Source organism: Desmodus rotundus, chromosome 5 (assembly GCF_022682495.2).
Source record: "Desmodus rotundus isolate HL8 chromosome 5, HLdesRot8A.1, whole genome shotgun sequence".
In the NCBI taxonomy this organism is placed as follows: domain Eukaryota; kingdom Metazoa; phylum Chordata; class Mammalia; order Chiroptera; family Phyllostomidae; genus Desmodus; species Desmodus rotundus.
Window position 1 is genome coordinate 127,076,879 of NC_071391.1, and position 20,883 is coordinate 127,097,761.

Sequence of the window (20,883 nt, forward strand, 5' to 3'; positions counted from 1 at the left end):
GTGTTTTCTATCATCAAAATGTTCACTTGTAGGAAGCAGCCCTAGCTCATGGGCCATGTTGGCTTACCCTTACTCTTACACAGGGATGTATAAACCCATATGGGCCCCATCTGTTTTTCTGTAGAATAGATATTATGTTTTGAACATGTATGTCCTACAAGTAGATGTCACTATGATTAACTAACATACAGACTAATTTAAAATAATTATTATATTTAAAGTAGCCCTTTGTGTTTATGGACTTTCTCAGTCACCAGATCCAGCCTATGGGGTGGTGATGGTAGTGGTAGCATTACTGATGTCAACAATGAATCATCGCACAAGGAGCAAATTACTCCCAGAACTCCTGCCCTGGGGTTTACGTGTGGCTGTCAGGCTCCCAAACTGCGGACACAGAGAGGCCAACATTTATTAACTACAAGCTTAGTCTCTTAAGAGAGGTAGTGCTGGATTTAAAAGATGATGATGATGATGATGATGATGACGACGACCACCTGGCAGAGCATCAGGTAAACACTAGCCAAATCATGGTTTTCCTTACTCTTTTGTGTACCAGAGTGTTCACTCAGTAGAGTGTTAAGAGGGTCCAGAAGTGGAGTCAGCCTCAAGGGTGAAGGTCTGGCCTGTGAAAGCTCAAGGAGGGGCAGGCAAGTGAGATGGAAGCCAACTGAGGAACGCAGGAAAGGCCCCTGAAGTGAGCCTCTCTGTGGCGGGGTGTGTGGGGATCGGGCACACATGTAACCTCATTTTATTTTTGTTCTGAATGATGCCATTGTGCTGGTTGGCCGTAACTAGGTGCTGTTCCATTCAGACCCTCTGCGTGCAGGGGCAGGTCAGGGTGGGGAAGGGCTCAGAGGCCTTCTCACGTTAGGCTCTTACTGCTTATTTTCCCCCGAGTCACTAGCCAAGGGTCTCACCATCCTTCGTTGTTGGGCATGCATATACATGAACAAGGCCTCAGGATTTGGGGAAAATGACAATGCACTGGGAGCTTTTCAGTCATCAGTGCCATTTGCCATACTGTCTTTTTTCCTGAGTGCACTTGGATGTCCCTAGTGGGAGAAAGTGCTCCTCCACCCGTCGTAGCACCAAACGAAAAACAATTAGAGTCTTAAGCTGTGTTGAGTATGGATCTTCTGATTCTATTTGTGTGGGTTAAGAAGCATCTGAGGTAAGGAAAGTAGATTTTGTTCTCATGACTGAATTTATCCTTTAGAGACCTGTCTGAGAAGTGTTGGCTCTTAAGAAAGGAGACTGTGTTCTAAATTCTGGGGAACCTCAGTGTCCACGAACAGGGTTTAGTGAAGAGCAGTTATGATCTGCACATTTCTTTTGTAGGTTTGGGTTTGCAAGGCTCTGTCATAAATTACTTATTTCTTCAGGTTCTTTGCCTCTATTTGGGGAGAGGCAAGGCTAAGAGAAGGTTAGGATGCGTTGCCTTCTGTCTTATGTTCTGGACAAAAAAGATGTATGTTACTGTGCAAGGCTGTGAGAATGACATCACCACACTCCAAATATCCAGGTACAGCTGATTAGAAGAAGATCACTGAGATTCCTCCTCTATGATATAGCCCGGGAATCATTTTTCTGTCGTGTTTGTGTTATACCCATGGGGCAGGTACTCACTAGTTTCCAAAAACTCCTTTTATCTTTTTTTTTTTTTTAAATCTCCATGGCCTTGATGATTCTGTTTCCCCTGTCTGCCCTGTGCCAGTGCTGTGGCTAAACCCCACTCATCTTTTAAAGCCCAACTAGACACGACCTCCCTTCACAACCTTCTTTTCCTCATTTTAACTCTTCCTCCCACCTCCACATCACAGGCAGGTCAGAAGAAATGATTCTTTACCTTTAGAATAATTGCTTTTATTTTGCATATTTTTATTCTGTTCATATTTTAGTTAATTTATTTTGCTTTCCCATTCTCTCATAGTTCCCACACCCCCAATCAGCTCATTCCAGCACGCACGCACACAAATTCCAATTATCGTGAGCATATTAAGTGAAAGTATTAAGTATTATTTACCTATAATTTTTATCCTAATACTATGAACTCTGAATACATGCCTTTGATTTTATTTTTTCCTTCACACATCCAATTCCCCTGCTAGTCTATTTCAAACCTTTTCCTTTGTTTCCTGTAATTAATTTACATCAAATACTGTGCTTAGCTTTATTCTTCAGTATGTCCTCATCTCTACTATTTCTCTCTCTTTTCCCCTCCCTCCCCCTCCCTATCTCTCTTCCTCTACCCTCTCCTCCTCCCTCCCTCTGCCTCTCTCTTTCCCCAGCCGGTTCTCTGAATCATATTATTGCTTTGAAAAGGATGACAATTCTTTCCAGACTGAAACTTACCTTTTGTATACTTTGGCATATTAAACACAAACACACATATTTAAAAAAAATACAACAGTCTGTGAAATAGAAAGATAAAATGCTTTCCTCTCAGATGGAATTGCAGTTACTGGTTCCCGAAACGTCATTCTGTTTACCTAACTTCCAAGGAGCCCACAAGCCCTTGGGTAGTGCCTAGTGCCCTATTTCTTGGCCATCTTGGGAGGTGGGTAAACTGCTACACAGGCTACTGGCACAGAAGATTAAAAGGTAGTTCACTAATGACACAATGTGCATTTAAAACTTTCTCAAAAGTCAGGGGGAGTAACTCAAGCTCATTAAAAACTGTGATTGCTCTAAGAAAATGAGAAGTCATCTTATGCTCAGCATGGGGCTGAACGGGAGCTGCTTTGCATAGTAATGCAGGAATATCTGTATCTTCCTGGATTCCGCCTCCTTCCTGTCTTTTTCTTTGGGCAACAAAAGCCTTGCCAGGCAATAACTAGCTTTATTGATGCATGAGTTATTCTGTCCTTCGGAACAGATGTTGCATCACAGGAGACCATCATTCAAAGAGCAACTTTAAGTACTTGAATACACCACAGCTTCATAAATTATTAACATGATTCCATGTTGTGAGTCTGAAATGTAAAGATGGGAAATGAGAGGAAAACACAGAACCAGAGAAAAATTTAAATGGTGAAACGCCATAGTTACTGAAGTACCCCATTATGAGAAAGATGATTGAATGAATAACCAAATGTTACTTCACTGGATTTTTTTTTCTTTACTTACAGAATTATGCCTTCCAGACTCAGTCCCACAAAAGAATTTCTTTCAACCGTGTGGATGTTTATATTGTCTTGAATGTCCCTAGAAGGAAGTATAGACAGATTAGGTCTTCATGTCAGCTCCACTCATGTAACCTTCCCACATTCAGTTTACTTGGCATAACGTGGTCTTTATCTGAGACAATATTTGAATAGCTGTTGTTCTGAAGGATGGTGAATTTGGGAAATATGTGATGTAACTTATCTTTAGTATATTAGTTATTAACAATGGAATTATATACATGCAGCATCTTCTCTCTGAAAGTTTTCTTGGCTAATTTCACTGTGTTAAGGTTCTAACATTTTTCATCCTTGTCTCCGCAGTTGGTGTCTGCAAATATGGCAAAGACACTTGATCTGACCTTTCATCTCCATACCAAATTTCTCCATTCACCCTAGTTGGGCCTTCGTCTTCCTCCCATCTCAATCCCCTTCGTATAGCTTGTTTCCTTCCTGCTGTTCTCCTTGGGTCACAGAAAAATTTTGCCATTGATTTTTCTCTCCTGAACAAAGGGCTGGAGAAAGTCTCATTTTTCTGTTTGCGTCCCTCTTCATCCCATTACGATTCCCCTGTTGGGTCTGATCTAACATGTACATAAGCGTAGACATAGCAAATTGTTTGGAATAATTTGAGGCATTTTGGGAAATTCTGTATCTTCCTGTGCCCCTCCCAATTTCCCTTTTTTTCCCCCTTCTTTCCTTAGCTCCTTATGCCCCTGCCCTACCATTTCCTTTCAGGTCTGTCCAGATTCTTACAATTTAGCTTGAAAATAAATTTGCCATTATACATTACCCTTCTCCTCCTCTTTCAAAATACAGATGCCTTGAGAAAAGGTAAATACATTATGTCACTAAGATAGTGTGAATTTGTTTGTTGGGTGGTTTCCTTATTGCTCTGGCAGCATGGACATTCTGGAAGAGGAGAGGATGGTGGAAGACAGGTAGGTTGCTGGGGGAAGGGTATATAAGGCACTAAATAGTGAAGAAAGGAGAGACTGCTTGATTTTCTACAAGCTGGCTCTGCTGATACCTGTCTAATTGAGGAGCCTGCTGACTTCCTCCAAACTGAGATTAGCTGGCCTTTAGGTAAAACCAAGGACACTTGCTGTTTGCCTTCCTATCTCTGCTCATCCAGAACAACATATTTGGAAGATGCAGACTACACAATACATATTATAGGCCCAGGGGCTGTTGGGCAAGGCAGCTGCTGAGTCAAGTGTTGGTAACTGCTTAAGGAAAAACTTACAGTAGAACTTTTTGGAGAGATTGAATCTTGTGAAAAGTTGGCAAGTGCTTAATACCTGTGTTGGATATTAACCTAGAGAGAGATAAAATGAGAGTGAGGTAAAAATAAAGTTGGCTATTTTAACGATTGCTAAAGTATAAGTAAGCTTTCCATATTTAAAATACCAATTTTGAGCCATCTTGAGAAAAACCTGCCAGGAAATCCCATGATATACATGAGTCATGCTCATGTTTTCTATTCCAAGACTTTAATTGGGGTCCAGTAAGCTGTTGGCTCCTTAGAGAAAAGAAACGTGCACCCCAGGCACAACAGGGCTGACATGCCACGATGCACTCTTTTAGTTATCTGTTTTAAAACGAAGAAGTCAGTATGATCCCAAAGCAATTTTCAACTAGTATGTATGTGGCCCTCTTCCGGGACAAGGTTGGAGTTTGGTTAGAGCAGAGTCCACTGGTGCCATCACCCTTAAGAGACAGTCCAGAAATTTCTACAGCTGATATTTCCAGAGCTACACTGGATCCTTCCCAAGGCCTTCTTGTCTTGGCCTGGGTTTCCCAGAAAGCAGAGCCTGAGATGGAGGTTGGCCCACAGGTAGTGTATATTGCATAATGTGAGTTCAGAGAGCTTGGGATGGGAGAATAGAAGAGGAAGGGAGGAAAGATGATTAATGCAAGGGTGAGTTACTGAGTTGGCCACCATTCTTGGTGACTGATCCTTAAAGCCAAGGACTTGATTTAGAAGATATACAAAATGGATCTCGGAATGTTACTCTGAATAGGGAAGAGAAGGGGAAGCATTTGTTCATAGACTATGATTTCCTGTGAGTCCAATGTGTCCCCATGGTCTCGACTTTCTACTTCTGCCTTGCATACTTGTGAGAACTCAGTGAGTTCCTACTGGGTATCTCTTAGAGTGGCGTAGAAGAATCCCCAGAATACAGTGGTATACAAACCCAGGCTGCGTACTGTTCAGTTGTACCTACGTCACACTGGTTGAAATTCAGGTGGAACTGGCTGCCACCACAGTGGTGATGAAGGTTTTCAAGTGGCACTGGAGAGTTGTCTGACACACCATCCCCCAGCATTTCCCTCACTCTTGTGAGTGACTCAGAATCCTTCCAATACCTCCCCACTCCCATTTACCTTTCTGTGTGTGGCTTACCTAAGCCAGAGGTGGTTGTGATTGCCTAGTCTAAAAACCCTTCACTGGGGCTCTCATCATTGTGAAAGACTGTGTCTTTTGTGGTTTATGATTTTAGAGTAGACTTGGGTCTCCTGTCCTCTGCTTCTGTATTTAAAGAGTCAGGGAATTCTGCCTCTGGGCTTTCTGTAATGGTTCTCATTTTTTTTTTTTTTTCCATCTTAGTTCTCAATTATCCACATGGAACCCATCTTGGTCAATTCTTCTTTTGATTTATATACTTCAACCACCCTTGAGATGGTCTCCTTGAGATGCTTTTTATTAGTTAACCTGCTTTTTTGGATGATTTGTTGTTATTTACCTTAAAAAATTTACACACAGACAAATTGTTTGGTACAGAAACCCGAGTTAACTCAAACACTTACAGCTGTGTAACCACCAACACACTGAAGATGCAGAACGGTCCCATCATCCTCCAAACTGTATGGTGTGGGCCCTTTGCAAGGTAATCAGTCTTTCTACCTACTAGCAACTACTAGTTTATTTCTGTTCCTGTACTTTTGTGTTTTCCAAACTGTCATCAGTGCAATTATATATTGTGAAACTTTGAGTCTGGATTCTTTTATACAGTGTAACTCACTTAGGTTCTTTCATGTCATTGTGTGTATCAGTTCATTATTTTTTCTTGTTGAGTACTAGTCCATTGTATGGCTATACCATAGTTTATCCATTCACTGGCAGAAGGGCACACCGGTTGTTTCTACTTTTTGTGATTATAAAAAAAAGGCTGCTTGAAACATTTGTGAACTGTGTGTGGTGGGTGTGGGAGAGTTGGGGAGAAAGAGAGGAGGGAGGGAGGGAGGGAGGACGTTTTTATTTTTCTTGGGTAAATAACTACAAGTGGGATTTCTGGTTGCTAAGGTGAGTGTGTACTTAACTTAAAGAAACTGCCAAACTGCTGTCTAAAGTGGCTGTGCCATTTTGCATTCCCACCAGCAATGTATGAGCGTTCTAGTTGTTCTACATCACTTGGCTATTTTATTTTATTTAAAAAAATCATTTACTTATTTTTTTTTAGAGGCGGGAAGGGAGAGAGAAAGAGAGGGAAGAGAAACATCAATGTGTGGTTGCCTCTCGTGTGATCCCTACTGGGGACCTGGCCTGCAACCCAGGCATGTGCCCTGACTGGGAATTGAGCTGGTGACACTTTGGTTTGCAGGCTGCTGCTCAGTCCACTGAGCCACACCAGCCAGGGCCATCCTTTGGTTATTTAAAAAATATATATTCTTTAATATAAAAGTAATATCTATTTATTGTGGGACTTATGAAAAGTATGGAAACATCTACAGAAGAAAGTAAAAATTATCTCTCGTTTCACTACCCAGAGATAGCTTTGTGTTAACCTTTGGAGTTTGAAGTTGTCATCCAGAAGCAGTAGTTTTCATGGTTGCTCTCTATAACCTCTGAGGTTCCACTAGCTCCCAACAGAAACATTGCTGTAACTAAGTATCTACTAGCCTGACATAGTCCTACTCCACATTTGTTATTTAAGCCTTCTATTTTTAGATTTCATGTGTCTATGTAACTTTCCCTTAATGAAACATCAAAACAAAGATCATATTTAATATTTTCTGATTATATATACTACTGTGTGCAGATTTGGAATGCAGTATGTGTTGATAAAATATTGAGTTAATTGGTTGATGTTCCTAAAATGTTTCTCGCTTCTGTCACCAAGAATGAATCAAAATCCTTAGTTAATTTACTTGTCAAGTATCACTACTACTTAGAGTAATTAATCTCAAACAGAGGCAGGGAGGTTTGGAGGCCAGGAATCAGGAGAACCAACGTGCATCTCTGGCATGAACCAGGTACAAGCCATTTCATATCTCTGGATGGAAAGGAGGTGGAGCGGGTAAATATCAACACAGACATTGTTTCAGCCACCTCTGTGCCCTGCTTCCATCCTGTTGGTCCACTTTTCACTCTAGCTGTTACCATCTTTCACTCTAGTAACCAGCTACAGACAGGTTTAACTTGGTGGACACTAGCCTCAGCTGTACCAGGTGTCTCTTTTCTGTTTTCTGTTTCCGTTGGGCTTCTCCTTCACCTCAGAGTGGGACACTTAAAGGAATTTGCTTAGCCATTCTGAGGCAAGCACAAGTCAGAAAGTGCAAGGGAGTTAGCACTCCGTAGGGCAACTCTTGAGCAATGGTGAACTCCTCTCTTCCATTCCTTGGGTGAACAATTCTGAATGTATTCTAAATGATACCTTACAGGGGCTCTGGCATATTGAACTCCAGTTTCTTGGAGGTGATCAGCTGGTAATGCATTCTTTAGGTGGCTTTCCATCTTTCCTTATTCGCTTCTTCTTAGTCATCCAGTCTTTCTTGGGCTTCGGTATAAAAACAAACTACTTGCAAGTATGTCCTTGTTCGACATATTTTAGAGGACCAAGCCTAAGACATACCAACTTGCACTGCATTTCACATTTCACATAGATTCACTAATGGTTGCTCTCTTCCTATGCTCCAAATGGGTCCCCAGTTGCAGCCCAGCTCTGTTTCCCTTCTTTCACAGTAATGTTTCTAGAGAGAGTTGTCTTTGTCTGCATATGTTCTCTTCATTTCCTTATATCTCATTAATCTTCATCCTGCCCCAATTTGTTTTCATTTATGTTTCCCCACCAAAACTACTTTTGTCATGCCCCAATTTCACCTACCCACCACCAGTAAATCTAACAAACAATTTAAATTCTCATTTTCTAGATCTCTCAGGGGAATTCAATACTCTTTTCCAGGCTCTCTCTTCTGTTAGTTTCTGTCATAGGGCGTTCTTCTGTTATTCCTTCTCCTTCTGTGATACTCCTTTTTAAATTTTGTTGTTGTTGATTCCCCATCCTCTATATGTACTCTGAGCCTTTGCCTTTTTCTCTATAGGCTTGCTGGGAAGATTTCACTTCTCAAAGCTTTAAGTACTGTCAATGTGCGCAACTCCTAGATTCATACTTGACTGCTGACCTCTCTAGTCTGTCTCTTAACTAAAGCTTTGTTTTATGTCCTTCTGAATGTCTCATTGACATAACAGTTCAAAGTTGTTCCCTCCCACCACTTCCACCAAACTGCTCCTCCCCAATTCTTCCTCATAAATAGCACTCCCATTGATCAATTGTTAGAAATATGACCATTCAACTTGGCCTCTTCACCCTCACTCCCCAACATCTAACCCACCCCAAAGTCCTCTTAGAATTCACTTCTTGATTCCATACAATTTCTTTCATCTCAACTGACACCATTCTAGAACAAGCCACCATTATCTTTCCTCTAGATTTCTGCCATAGTCTCGTGCTTTCCACACATTAACCTTCTTTTCTAACTCATTCTCCATTCAGCACACAGAGCATTCTTTAAAAAGGTGTAAATCAGATTGCTTCTGTTTTCTGCTGTTCTTTTGTTACTTTCCATAGTAAAATGTAAACTCCTTAGTGCCTACTCTTGCACCCTCACCTCCTGCCATCCCCCCAGTACACTTCAGCACCAATTGCTTCCTCAATTCCTCAGATACACCAAGTTCTTCCTGACTCCGGACATTTGCACACGCTCTGCCTGGAAGGCTCACCACCCACTCTTCATTGGGCCAACCTCAATTCGCCCTTCAGGCTTTAGTGACAAATGGAATTTCTTCAGAGAAGAGCTTCCTGACTGCCATTAGAAAGTAAGGCCCCTGATTTATTCCCAGTGTAATTATATCTGTTTTAGCACTCATCAAATTCTGAACTGTATATTGTTCTGTGTTTATTTATTCAGTGCCCATCTCTTCAGCCAGACTGTGAATGGCATGAGGGCAGAAATCATGTTTTTCCTGAAAACTCAGTGTTGGCACAGTTGTTGGCACATATAATGTTCTTGATGTTTATCAGGCCAGGCAACATGCTATGTGCTCTCACGAGGCAAAAACCAATAAGGAATCATTCACTACTTGTGTTCATCTCACCTGAGAATTTTATATGATTGAAAGAGGGAAGAATTCATAATTGTCAATGAGAAAGGTACAAGGACATTATTTAATATTAATAGCATGAGCTTCCAAAGCCACTATACTTATGGGATATCTATAAGTGTCTATATATGCACATTGACATATTTGGTGTTTATAGGAAAGAACACACACAGCAAAAATAGCTAAAATTATTCCAGTAGTGCTGAGTTTAAGACACTTAAAAAGATCTAGTGACCATCTAGTAAGATGGAGTATTGGTGATTACTCTATACCTGAGGCTCTCCATAACCCCAAGATAACTCAGGAAATGGAGCTCGGATGAACACTTGGTTTTCAATTCATTTTCCCCGTTTGATCAATAAATTCATGTCTGATGGAGGCTGGAAGTGGGTAATGAGCTAGGAGCTCTATGTCTCAATGGGTTTGCTTTAGTAAAAAGACTGTTTGCTGCAAAATATTTTGATTCACTTAACCACGCTTTCAAATATAGGTAAAGGCCTGAAGGTATAATGTCAACAAATTTAAGTTCTGCAAATGGATCTTCTATAGAAGGGTGACTGGCTCACAGTTCTCCCCTCTCGATAGCCAGTTGCACATGCTAAGCTAGTGTTAACACCTTTCATGCCTGACTGTCCCTCATCTTTTGGTTACAATGCTGAAGTGGGCCTCTTTCCTGTTGCTGAAATGGGCCTCTTTCCTGTCAGGATGAACTTAGTGTGGACCCTTCAATTGCTGGGAACCAGTCCTTCTCTGTCCTAACTAACAGGATAATACATTTGCCTTTCATGAGCAGGCGAACCCAGAACTCTAAAGCTCATTATCCTACATATCACTAGTGCTTTCATTAATCTAAAAGAGTGCTGGTGTTTCCCCCCCCACACACACACACTTAAATTAACAGTATGTGTTGCATTAGACTATATGCCTTTCTTCATTCAGCCTCCATTCCATCCAAGAGAAGACACCAAAAGGCATGTCCTGTCTCAGGGAGCTTGCAGGTAAATTGAGGATTTAAGACTAGTACAGATGAAATATTCAGACTGGTCTAGTGCTAAACTGTATGCTATTGGCTGTGAATGTCTTAAGAGGTCAAGGAGGGAGAGAAAAATGTGGGTTGGAACAGTCACGGAGAACTTGTAGAAAGTAAAGCAAACCAGCTTTCTGAGACAGTATAGAGCTTACTAGCCTGAGCTAGAACAGTGATCACAGGAGGGATGTGGGAAGTGAGTACAGAGGATGGTAGGACAGAAAGAGAAGGAGGAGGCAGTATCTTAAGAACCTATAAGAGCTATGCAGAGAAGTGTGGGCTTTATGGGTAAGCAATTGGAAGTCACTTTTTTGAAAGGGGAAGGAAGAAGACTTGGAGACTCCTTGAGCAGAGGTGGCCCATGTTTTTACCATTCCATAACCCTGGGACTTCATATTAGTGGTCAGGACAAACCAATGGGTAGTTACTGAGAACCTATTACATAACCCATTGAACTGAGAAAAGTCAGGAAGGATAAGACATCCATCTCCATCACTTGCACTAACCAAGAATGTAATTCTTTATCTCAGTTCCACCCAGAGTCCACTATGGAAGGGAATGATCAGTTCTGAGACTGTGCAAACTAACTCTCTTTTAGTTTGTGAACTGAGGCAGACACAGAGTTCATTCCATGGCCTGAATGGCCCATTGAGATGCTTTAGGCAAATTTGATTTAGGAAGGGGAGGCTGCAAGTTGGTTGTATGTCCAGGTTAGGGGTCTATCGTTTTTGCCAAAGCACATTTCCTAGAAGCCAAGGCTGAAGGTTTGAACTTGAACTTTTTTCCTACCTTCTAATTGGTTTCCCATGAAATAAAATTTATTTGCAGCTGATGTCTTTTTATTTATTTTAAAATTGTTTTTACATTTTTAATTACATTTTTTAGTCTCCTAGATAAAATTAACTCATCCTGAACACTGTGGCAGAAGTTAGTTATCCAGTAATGGATAAGGAGAAGAGTGAACTATGCTTAATTAAGAAGACTCCTTACCTTATGAGACTCAGTGTTAAGTGAGATTTCTATTATCTACAGATCCTTGTTGACTAGGAATTTGCATCTTTATATATATTATTATAAAAGATACTAACATGTATTTTCTGAATTATTAAATAAAGATTTTGATAGATGTAGGATTATACAATCTTGCAGTTAGATGGAGTGTGTGTAAGAATCTGTGATGTAATCAAAAGGGCTATAAATTTAAGTTTAGGGACCCTGGATTTGAGTGCCTTCTGACGCACTAGCTGAATGATACTGAGCAGTTCACTTACCTTTTTAGAGCCTTAGTTTCTCTCTGTAAAATAATTTTGTATAAGGAATTACATGAGACAGTAGGAGAGCCTGGTTTCCTGCCTCCTGAGTCTCACACATTCACAACTGGGCCCGTTTAACTCATATTCAGCTCAAACTTGGCTCAGTCTCCATGGAAACCAGACTCCTTAGTCATCAGGGGGGAATTTAATGAGCCCAAGGGCAGGATTTTGAAGAGCTCAGCCCTATTAGCCTAATTGCAGATTCTGTTTTGACCTAATATTCTGGTTTAACAACTGGGCTCTGGTCCTATTCTCAGGGCATATAGCACAGCTAGCAGTTCTGGTGCTAGGGGATCTGGGTTCAAGTCCTGGCTATACCACTTTTTAAGATGTATGGCCTTAAGGGTTAGTTGAAGTCTTTAGGACTCAGTTCCCTCATCTTTTATCCAGAGAAATGACAAGATTTCCCTTATAGGAAAACCTAGTACCATATCCAAGCACTATTACCTAGCCTTGTATTCCGTTTGACATAACCCTACCTGATATCCCTTTTCCCCTAGGAATTCTCCTGGGTACTGAAATTCTGTTTCTGTGTCTGGTTCTCATTGTTCCTGTGGGACGTCCATGATGACTGAGTGGCCTGGCTTATTATCTGCTGCCTGATGCTCCTTGTGTCTTGCTGGAACCACTGGAAGCCGCAGCCAAATTTCTCAGATTCTCCTGTCCCCGTTCTTTAATTTCTTCCTGTTTCTTCTGTTAAACCTGCCTGGGTCACCCTTCTTGCCTGTCTGACTCTGTTTAGTCTCTGTGTCCTGGTGACAGCATCACCTGGAGGTTAGTTGGCCCTCTCAGGGGCAGTTACTACAGAGAGTTGCCAAAATTGAAGACGATTTACACACTTTTCTTTTTACAAACAGTCAAGTGATCCAAATTTGTTGACTTTTTCTGTATGGACAAATGGCTATCAAATAGTGCTACAAAGTAGATATTTTCCAATTAGACATAGTATTTGATTGGTCTCTTTAAGTGCAAGGTGGTATATCAATGAAGAGGAATACAACAGCATTTGAAAGAAATCTATGATGTAGAGAGGATTTGGAAAATACATGTATGGAAATAATTTATTGCTGAAAATGATGCACGTCATCATTTTTGAAAACTTTCATATTGCTTATTTTAAAAACAAGGAAATATAACTTTCAAACCCATTTAAGTTATTTTACTGGGTTTTGAATACTTTTGTGAGAAATACAAAAGTGCAATATCTTATAGGTTGTTGGTTAAGAACATCTGATTGACATTGGGAAAGAAAATACACTAGCTAAACTTCATAAAAATATTTGCATAAAAGTTTAGGAATTGAACACTAAGTATGACTCAAGGAATACTGTTGAAGGCTTGTTTTCCACTGGATCTACTTATTTTATTGAAGTTTTTTTCTCAGTTTTGACAGCCATTGAAATCTGGTATTGATATGACCTGTGAATTGTTTTTCTCAGCATTAAACTGAGGATTAAAAAATACTGAAGCACATCCTATGATATTGTTTTCTCTAAAATATTGTTATTTTAATATATTTAGTGAGTAAAATAGGCTTTTTTGCCATATAAAATGGTAACTGTGAAAGTATATCACTTAATTTTTATTTCATATTTTAAAATATTTTTGTGTAAATTTTATAATGCGCACACTTATACTGCAATTGTATGTGCATATGCCTTATAAATATATATACTTATTTTGGGACATATTTTCATTTTTTTTCTGATGGGGTGAGTAATCAAGACCATATTGTCCAGTGCATGGAATGTTTTGCTTGGGAAGAGGATCCTGAGATTCTGAAAGGCTGCCACATGGAAATGGTAATAGATTTGTACTAAGCTGCTCTGGAAAGTAGGTATAGGATTAATAATAATAATAATGGCCAACATTTATTGAACACTTCCTATGCACCAGGCACCGCACCAAGCACTTAACATTGATTATTTTATTTATTCCTTTCCTCTACCTTAGCAGACAGGTATCATATCAGAGTGGAGGAGGCTCAGCTGAGAGATCCAGTAACTTTCACAAAGCCGTACATACGGAGGCCAGAACTGGAGGCTAAGTCCACATCTTTCTGACTGTAATAAAGTTTGTGCTCTTACATATGACTGATTGTCATTCATTATGAAAGTTGCCTAACAGAGGAATAGATTGTAACACTAAGTTCTTGGTTTCCTCTGAAAATGTGCCCAACTTGTGTGGAAGGCTTTCTTCATGAGGGGTATAATATTGTGATTTATAGTAAGAAATATACATTTGGTCTTTGTCCCCCTTCCTGGCACAGAACTTCAGGCTGGTGAAACATGTGGGAGTTTGGGGAGAGTGGTGTGTTTGGAGTGGGCATGGAAGCTCTGAACTCTGTCCCCATACCTTGCCCTATGTATCTCTTCCATCTTGTTGTTCCTGAGTTTTATCATTTTATAATAAGGCGATGCAATCTAGTAAACCCAAGGAGGGTTCATTGGAACCTCTAACCTATAGCCATTTGGTCAGAAGCACAGGTGAGAACCTGAACTTGGGGTTGGTGTCTGAAAGGTGTGCAGTCTTGTAGGACTGGGCCTGTAATCTGTGGGATCTGATGCTAATCTCCAGGTAGGGAGTAGCAGAATTGAGCTGAATTGTAGGACACCAGCTGTCCTGCAGTTGTATCAGAGAATTGCTTGGATGTATAAGGGAAACACCCACATATTGAAATTGGGTACAGAATTGGGGGAGGGGTCTTGAACTCTGTGACCTCTTAGATACCTTCCAACATAGACATTCTAAGCATTTCTCTCGGCACACTATTTTCAGATGATATAAATGCCTCATTTGCTAATGAAAGACTATGCAAATAATTCTGGGAAATGCTAGATTAATAAAATTTAGCAGTTTCTTCCCTGCAGAAGTCTCAGAATATTTACCATGATATTATTCACTGAACATGTCTAAGAGAAGGAAATAGCATGCTGGCTATCCCCAAACACATTGACAGTGGACTCCTTTATTGTCGAGTGTTTCCTGAATTTGGCGTCTCCTCGTTCAACCTTGGAAGCCCTGCTAGAAGCTAATGTATTTAGGCTGATTGATGCTAATTTTCTGAAAATGTGGTTACTATGACATGGTTGGCAAGCTCTCTTTTAGAATATGCTATTAGTTAGTATCTTCCATTCCTCTACCACAATATAAATCAGAAAGTTTATAGTACAGAGAATCAGAACCCTGCCGGTGAAAGGGCACAGTGTGTCAAATGAACTTTGGTTCAGTTTGTACTCCCATCCTCGGGTATTTTAGGATGGCCCCCTCTAGACTAAGGCCTGGATAGGCAAGGTCAGAGAGTCCGAATAACTTCTCTGAGGTTGTACAGAATACATTAGTCACAGGAGAAGATTCCTACTCCTAGCCCAACCATTGACTTCTATACACACTCTCTCTGGGTAAAAATAAATCATGCTCTCTAATGGCCAACGGAATCAAGAAGGAACTAAACTGAAGAGAAACCTTTGACAGAATGGGACTGAATGTACAAAAAGAAGTTTGCAATGGGCTACCATGAAGCTCTCCTTTATTCATTCTTTCAATTCGGAGTGTGCTGTGGGATCCCTTTGGGCCTAGGCAGGTCTCCGTGTATCGGGATGTCAAAGTCGGAGTTTTCCTTGAGACACAAGGTATGAGAGGCGCTGCATCCCAGGTTTCTAGCAACCGGTCACACAGTTTGTAACTGCTCATGCCCATTGGGTGTGAAAGCAATGTAGGCTCTGTGAGAAAGGGGTTCTGGAGACAACCATGAACTTGCCCTTCCCTCAATAGGGGGAGGTAGGAGCTGTTCTCTGCTTCACTTAGGTTGAGAGAAAAGCTTTCTGAAGACCATGTGGCAAGTTTAATGTCTGTCCCCTCCTGCTTGGGAGACCCAGTGACCAGTGTGTGACTTGGGCCCAAGTGAGAGTCTGGCTAAAGTGGCAATAGCGCAGAGGACTGTTATTTAGAAAGTAATTGAAGTCCTAGGAACTAGTTACATTGCTCACAGTTTTGACCCAGATTTCTAACAGGAAAAGACTGGAAAATAACCTTGCATTATATTTGTGTAGCACATATAACTGACAGAGTTATTTCCTATTTGACTTCACAGTGAGTTTCTAAGGTGAGCAGAATTGCGATCCTTATCTTGTAGATAAGGGAGGCAGTGCTCACAGAGAGTAAATGAATCACCCAAATTTCTAGACTTGAGACAGAAAGAATAATAGTTATGTTTACCAATTATCTGGTCCCCGTGTTAGGCACAACTGCAAACGTCTTGCCTCCATCAAAGTCAGTTAAGCCTGCCCACACTCACGAGGAAGGTATATTAGCTCCTTTTGGTATATGAGGAAACCGAGGCTAAGGGAGGTTCAATTAACTTGTCTGCTAGAAGGTGGAAGAAAAACCCCAGGCATTCTGATTCCCACGCCTCTTGCTGATATGCTTCCCATTATACTACATTGGCCAATAAGGACTTCTAGAACCTAAAGATTTTTCCAGCTTAGACTCACTGCTGACAGAGCATTGCAAGAGGCAATCTTCTGAGACCTTCCTGGATACTGATGTAAGAATAACTAATTAAGCTACTGATTTGCGGCAAGCAGTTACTTTTAAATTACATAGGGGAGTCGCAAAAGAGTTAATATTTTAAACAGTTTGCACACTCTTCCCCACAACTAATTTCTAACATGAATTATTTAGGAAGCTATTTCTTAGGAACTTTCAACTTAGCCTGATAGATGATCACAGATTCCAAATGGCAAACATTAATAAGGTGTCAGTGTCGTGCTCAGAACCCCGGGTCCACTTACGTTGGGTCGGCCCGCACCCTATGCCTCTCCAGCTGTGGTGTGTCGGAGAGCAGGTTGGCTTGGGTTGGAGTCAGATGTTCCTGGCTTCAGTTCTCAGTTCTATCAACTACATAATCTCTGAGTTTCAAAAATCCTCCTTTGTAAATCAGGGGACGTACATGCCTCACTGTTTTTGGAAGACTGGAAGCTGAGTTGAGTTGTTTGAATAAAATACCTCGTTCAAAGTCTGATGCATAGTAAGTATGTGTTCGACATATGGATCATTTCCCCTGTCCTCCTGCCCCAAGATCATTTCTCAATTCCATTTTGTGAGTTTGGGCAATTCAGTCATCTCTGAACCTCAAGTTCTTCAGCTGTAAAATGGCACCACCAGTGAATATCTTATACTTTTTTTTTTAAAGACTACATAAGTTAAGACTACAAAGTGAAAGTACTTTCTAAATTATGGTTCCGTTCCCTACCCCCACACCACCCACAATGCCTCGTAGATTTATTAGTGCTTGCACTTGTTTGCCGTTTTGAATTTTCAAAGTGCTCCCATACTCTGTCTCACTTCTCCCTTCCTTTCCCTTCCTTACAACTTTTTGAATGAGCTAGAGCCATTCTTTTTCTCTCCACTTTACTTGAAGCCCAGAGAAGCCTGGTTCCTTGCTCACAAGTTCTTACAAGCAGGACCATAGCTGGAACTTGAGTGTGTGGCTGTCCTGTAAAGAGAAGAGCTTTTCCTTGGTGTCTCGCCGAGTGACTCTGGGTCCTGGTGGCTCCTGTGGTTCGGCCCTTGTCCCAAGAGACTGTGCTGGGTGAACTTTGTGAGAGAGTCTGCCTGCCTAGTTTATTCCCTCACAGGTCCCCTAAACACCCTGCTCCCTCTTCCTAGCACTGCCATCTTTCCCCATACGGTGAGGGGGTGCTCATCTCCTCTTGAGCTCAACAATATGTGCGGGGTGTCTGCTGTGGGTGAGCTCGTGATTAAACTGCAGCAGAACGTTTGTGTGGTGTCTGCTGGAGATGAAAACATCTTCATTAGAGCATCTGTCACTGCAGCGTTCGCACTCTGTAACACCCCAAGATACTTCTCTAAAAACGCAGTTGCTTCCCGTCCACTACCCAAACTACCCAAATAGAAACGTTCGAACCCAGGCCCACATTTTCATTAAGAACCAGCTGTGTGGGGGCTTACCTGTGGGAGACTCTGTACCCTGTGGGAGCTCAGAAATGAATTGGACACAGCCTTTGTTCTAGATTAGAGGTCAGTGGAGTCAGCTGGTGACACCTGTCACTGCATTGCCCCCTAGTCCCGAGCCAGCTGATCTAGCTGGCTGGGGCGGCCCCTGGCCCGAATTGCTCCTGCAGCCATATCCATGGAGAAGACAGCACCTTTCCAGAGGACAAACTGAGTTTGGGAGCATTCGACTAGAACCAGGCCCTGCCTGGGATTTGTGATTCATCCCTCCCAGGCCAGCTCCAGGGCCTCCTGGATGCTGTCTGCCTCGAAAGTCTCACCACCACACTCGGGATCTCTCAGGCCCTGCTGCGGCTGGCTGTGCTCATCTGTGAGGGACCGAAGTGGCAGGGATGCCTCCTACCACTCTCCTTTAGCTCCAGGAGTTGAGCTTTTGAGAGTAATTTATAGGTGGCTTATGTTTTTTAATGTGCCTCTAGGATCTCAGCTTGAATCCGGGGGAAGAGGAGCCTGATCTGGGAATTGAGAAGTCCACAAGATGCTGGATCTCCCAGAGGACTTCTCCTTCCACACTAGGCCTTTCACACTGGGTCTGAATGTGCTGACCTCTGGACGGCGGTGACACCGGCAGCCCCAGGGTGGTGAAGGTTACAGTTAGACACCAAGCCCTTGAGGGCTCGAAGAGATCACAGAGGACATAGTTCGTTTCCCTCAGCTGACTAACCTCTTGAAGCATATTCTGTCATTTCCATTTTGCAGATGAAGAAACTGATACTTAAAGGGACTAGTTCATCATTGTCTGGGGGTGATACTAGCAACGAGGAAGAAATCCAGTTAATTCTACACAGCTAATCGGAGATTCTTTTTTTCTCTGAGTCTTCTCTAGACTTGTCCTAATATCTAATTTCTGTTGATGACAGAGATAGGCATTATTTTCAAATTCATGAGAAAAGGATACACCTACCTCATAAGCAGGTGTATCCTGTGAAAATGTGATTCAGAGACTGCACGGGGGTGGAGTAGATGGCTGTCTACATGGTGTGTGAGTGGCTCCTGTAGGGACTTTTCCCTCCCTCTCAGGGACCCTTGCCTGGGAGTCCATCACTCTCAATTTTGGGATTTAGCAGTGCCTTTTTCAGGCTTCTCTTAAAAATGCAAATTCCTCTGGAAAGAAAAATATCAAGACCCGCACATATTGATGTGAATTAAAGGGTCAAATAGTTATCTCACTGATGAAAAAGGCCTGGGCTCCTGCAGGAGAGAGCACGCCGAACAGGTTAGAGGAACAAGGAGGGAGGTTAGTGGCACAAACATGTCACCATGTCTAAGATCAGGACCTCAGCCAAGAGAAGGTCCGTGCCCTCCTTACACTGATGTGCTCGGGCCAACACCTCATCCTGAACTTCAGTCTTCCAGAAGGAAAGTCTGCCCATATTTTCCCAGAGTTGACAATGGCAGGCAAAGGTGGCTGTGCTAAATAGATTAGTGATAAAAGAAGCGATTGTAAGATTTCCACTGTGCTCAAACATCCTCGTAGTCATGACAACATCCTTGGATACTTACAACACTGACAGCCGGGGAGATGGCTAATAATTTCTTTCCAATCATCACAGTTGCTGTGTAAGATTATTTTTGGCCCAGACTGAATTCTTGATGTGTGCTGTCTGCAGGACGGTTCTGTGTGGGAGAACCCGGGGGAGGGAGGCTTTGGGGTTTATAGAGGTCAGAGGGCAAAAATCCCTGCAGTCACTTGGGTCCATGTCTAACATAGAGGTAAATCATGTACCAGTGACAGCTGTTTGGAAATGTGTCCCCCATTACCTTCCTATTTCTTTAGGTGCCGCCATTAACGTACGGCTGGATTATGGCAACTGCCCCGAACCCGCACACCCTTGAGTATGTCTGTACCCTCCCAGTGGTCAGTCTCCAGTCCAAGTCAGTGTCATCCTGTCACTCTTCTGCTCAAGAATGTCTGTGGCTTACTCTTTCCTACTGCGTTAGACCTAAACTCCTTGCCTTAATGTGTTTTTTCCAATCTTATCAAACCCCATCTATTCAAACATAGTCATACTTCTTTCTTCCCAGTACACACCTTTTCAGTGGGGACTCAGTTTCTCCTCCTCTGCTGCCTACTCCACAGTGGCCCTTTCACATTCTTTGTTTTTACTCACCTCTTTCTTTCATGGGAAATTTCTTCTTCTTGACAGTCTTTTCAAATTTTACTCATCCTTCAAATTGCAGCTAAGTTCACTTTATCTCTAAGAAGCTTTCCCTGAAAAGTCCAGTCCAAGGCACTGGGTCAGTCCTCTTGGGTATTATCAGCACCATACAACTCTACAGATGTGTTATTATTTTCAGGGGTTAATGGTTGGTAGTCCTCCTTCCCCTCAGAAGACTGAGCTCCTTGAGGTGAGCAAGTGCTGTCTGCAGATGGCTCCTGTATCTCTCATGAGGCCCTCCATCCTTTCTCCAGCACCCTTTCTGAAGCATCACTCTCTGTTTTCTTGGCTTTATTTTTCATTATACCACTATCACCACATGACATTATCTAGCATTGGTTGTCTCCTCAACTAGAGTATAAGCTCCATAAGTGTAGAGGCTTCACTTGTCATCTGCTGTACACCCAAAGCCACAACAAAGTCTGGGATGTAGTATGAGCTCAGTAAGTGAGTGCTGACTGAACAAATGAATTTGCATTGATTGTCCAATTCACATCTAAAGTGATGGAGAAATGGGGAGGTACCAATCCTTTCCCCCATGTATGAGGCTGCCATACACCTAAACATGAACTCTAGTATATATCCTTTCTCAGCCACCACAGAAAGCCAAACGTTGCTCAATACCTAGTGTATCAGAGTAATTCTATCTGTAGGGGCACTGCACAGTCCTTTCAGAAGAGCCCTGTAACCAGGGACCACAGGGAAAGCTAACTTCTATAAACTGCATGTGCTTTTACTGTGCTGCCTACTCCTTGGATTGTGGTGAGGTTCAAATGAAATGAAGCATGATAAAGAAAAAAGC

General features: G+C 41.9%; 1 protein-coding gene across 2 annotated transcripts in view; it reads right to left on the reverse strand.

The window, feature by feature from the left end:
• FSHR (follicle stimulating hormone receptor) overlaps positions 1-20,883 on the reverse strand; it is a 156,761-nt gene that overhangs the window by 19,787 nt on the left and 116,091 nt on the right. The window contains exons 5-6 of one of the 2 annotated variants that reach the window (XM_024553068.2): positions 4,408-4,479; positions 3,127-3,204 (exon numbers count right to left, since the gene is read on the reverse strand). In XM_024553068.2, coding sequence (XP_024408836.1) covers positions 3,127-3,204; positions 4,408-4,479 — 150 coding nt within the window. The remainder of the gene's footprint in view (positions 1-3,126; positions 3,205-4,407; positions 4,480-20,883) is intronic. The other variant, XM_024553069.2, reaches the window with a different exon arrangement.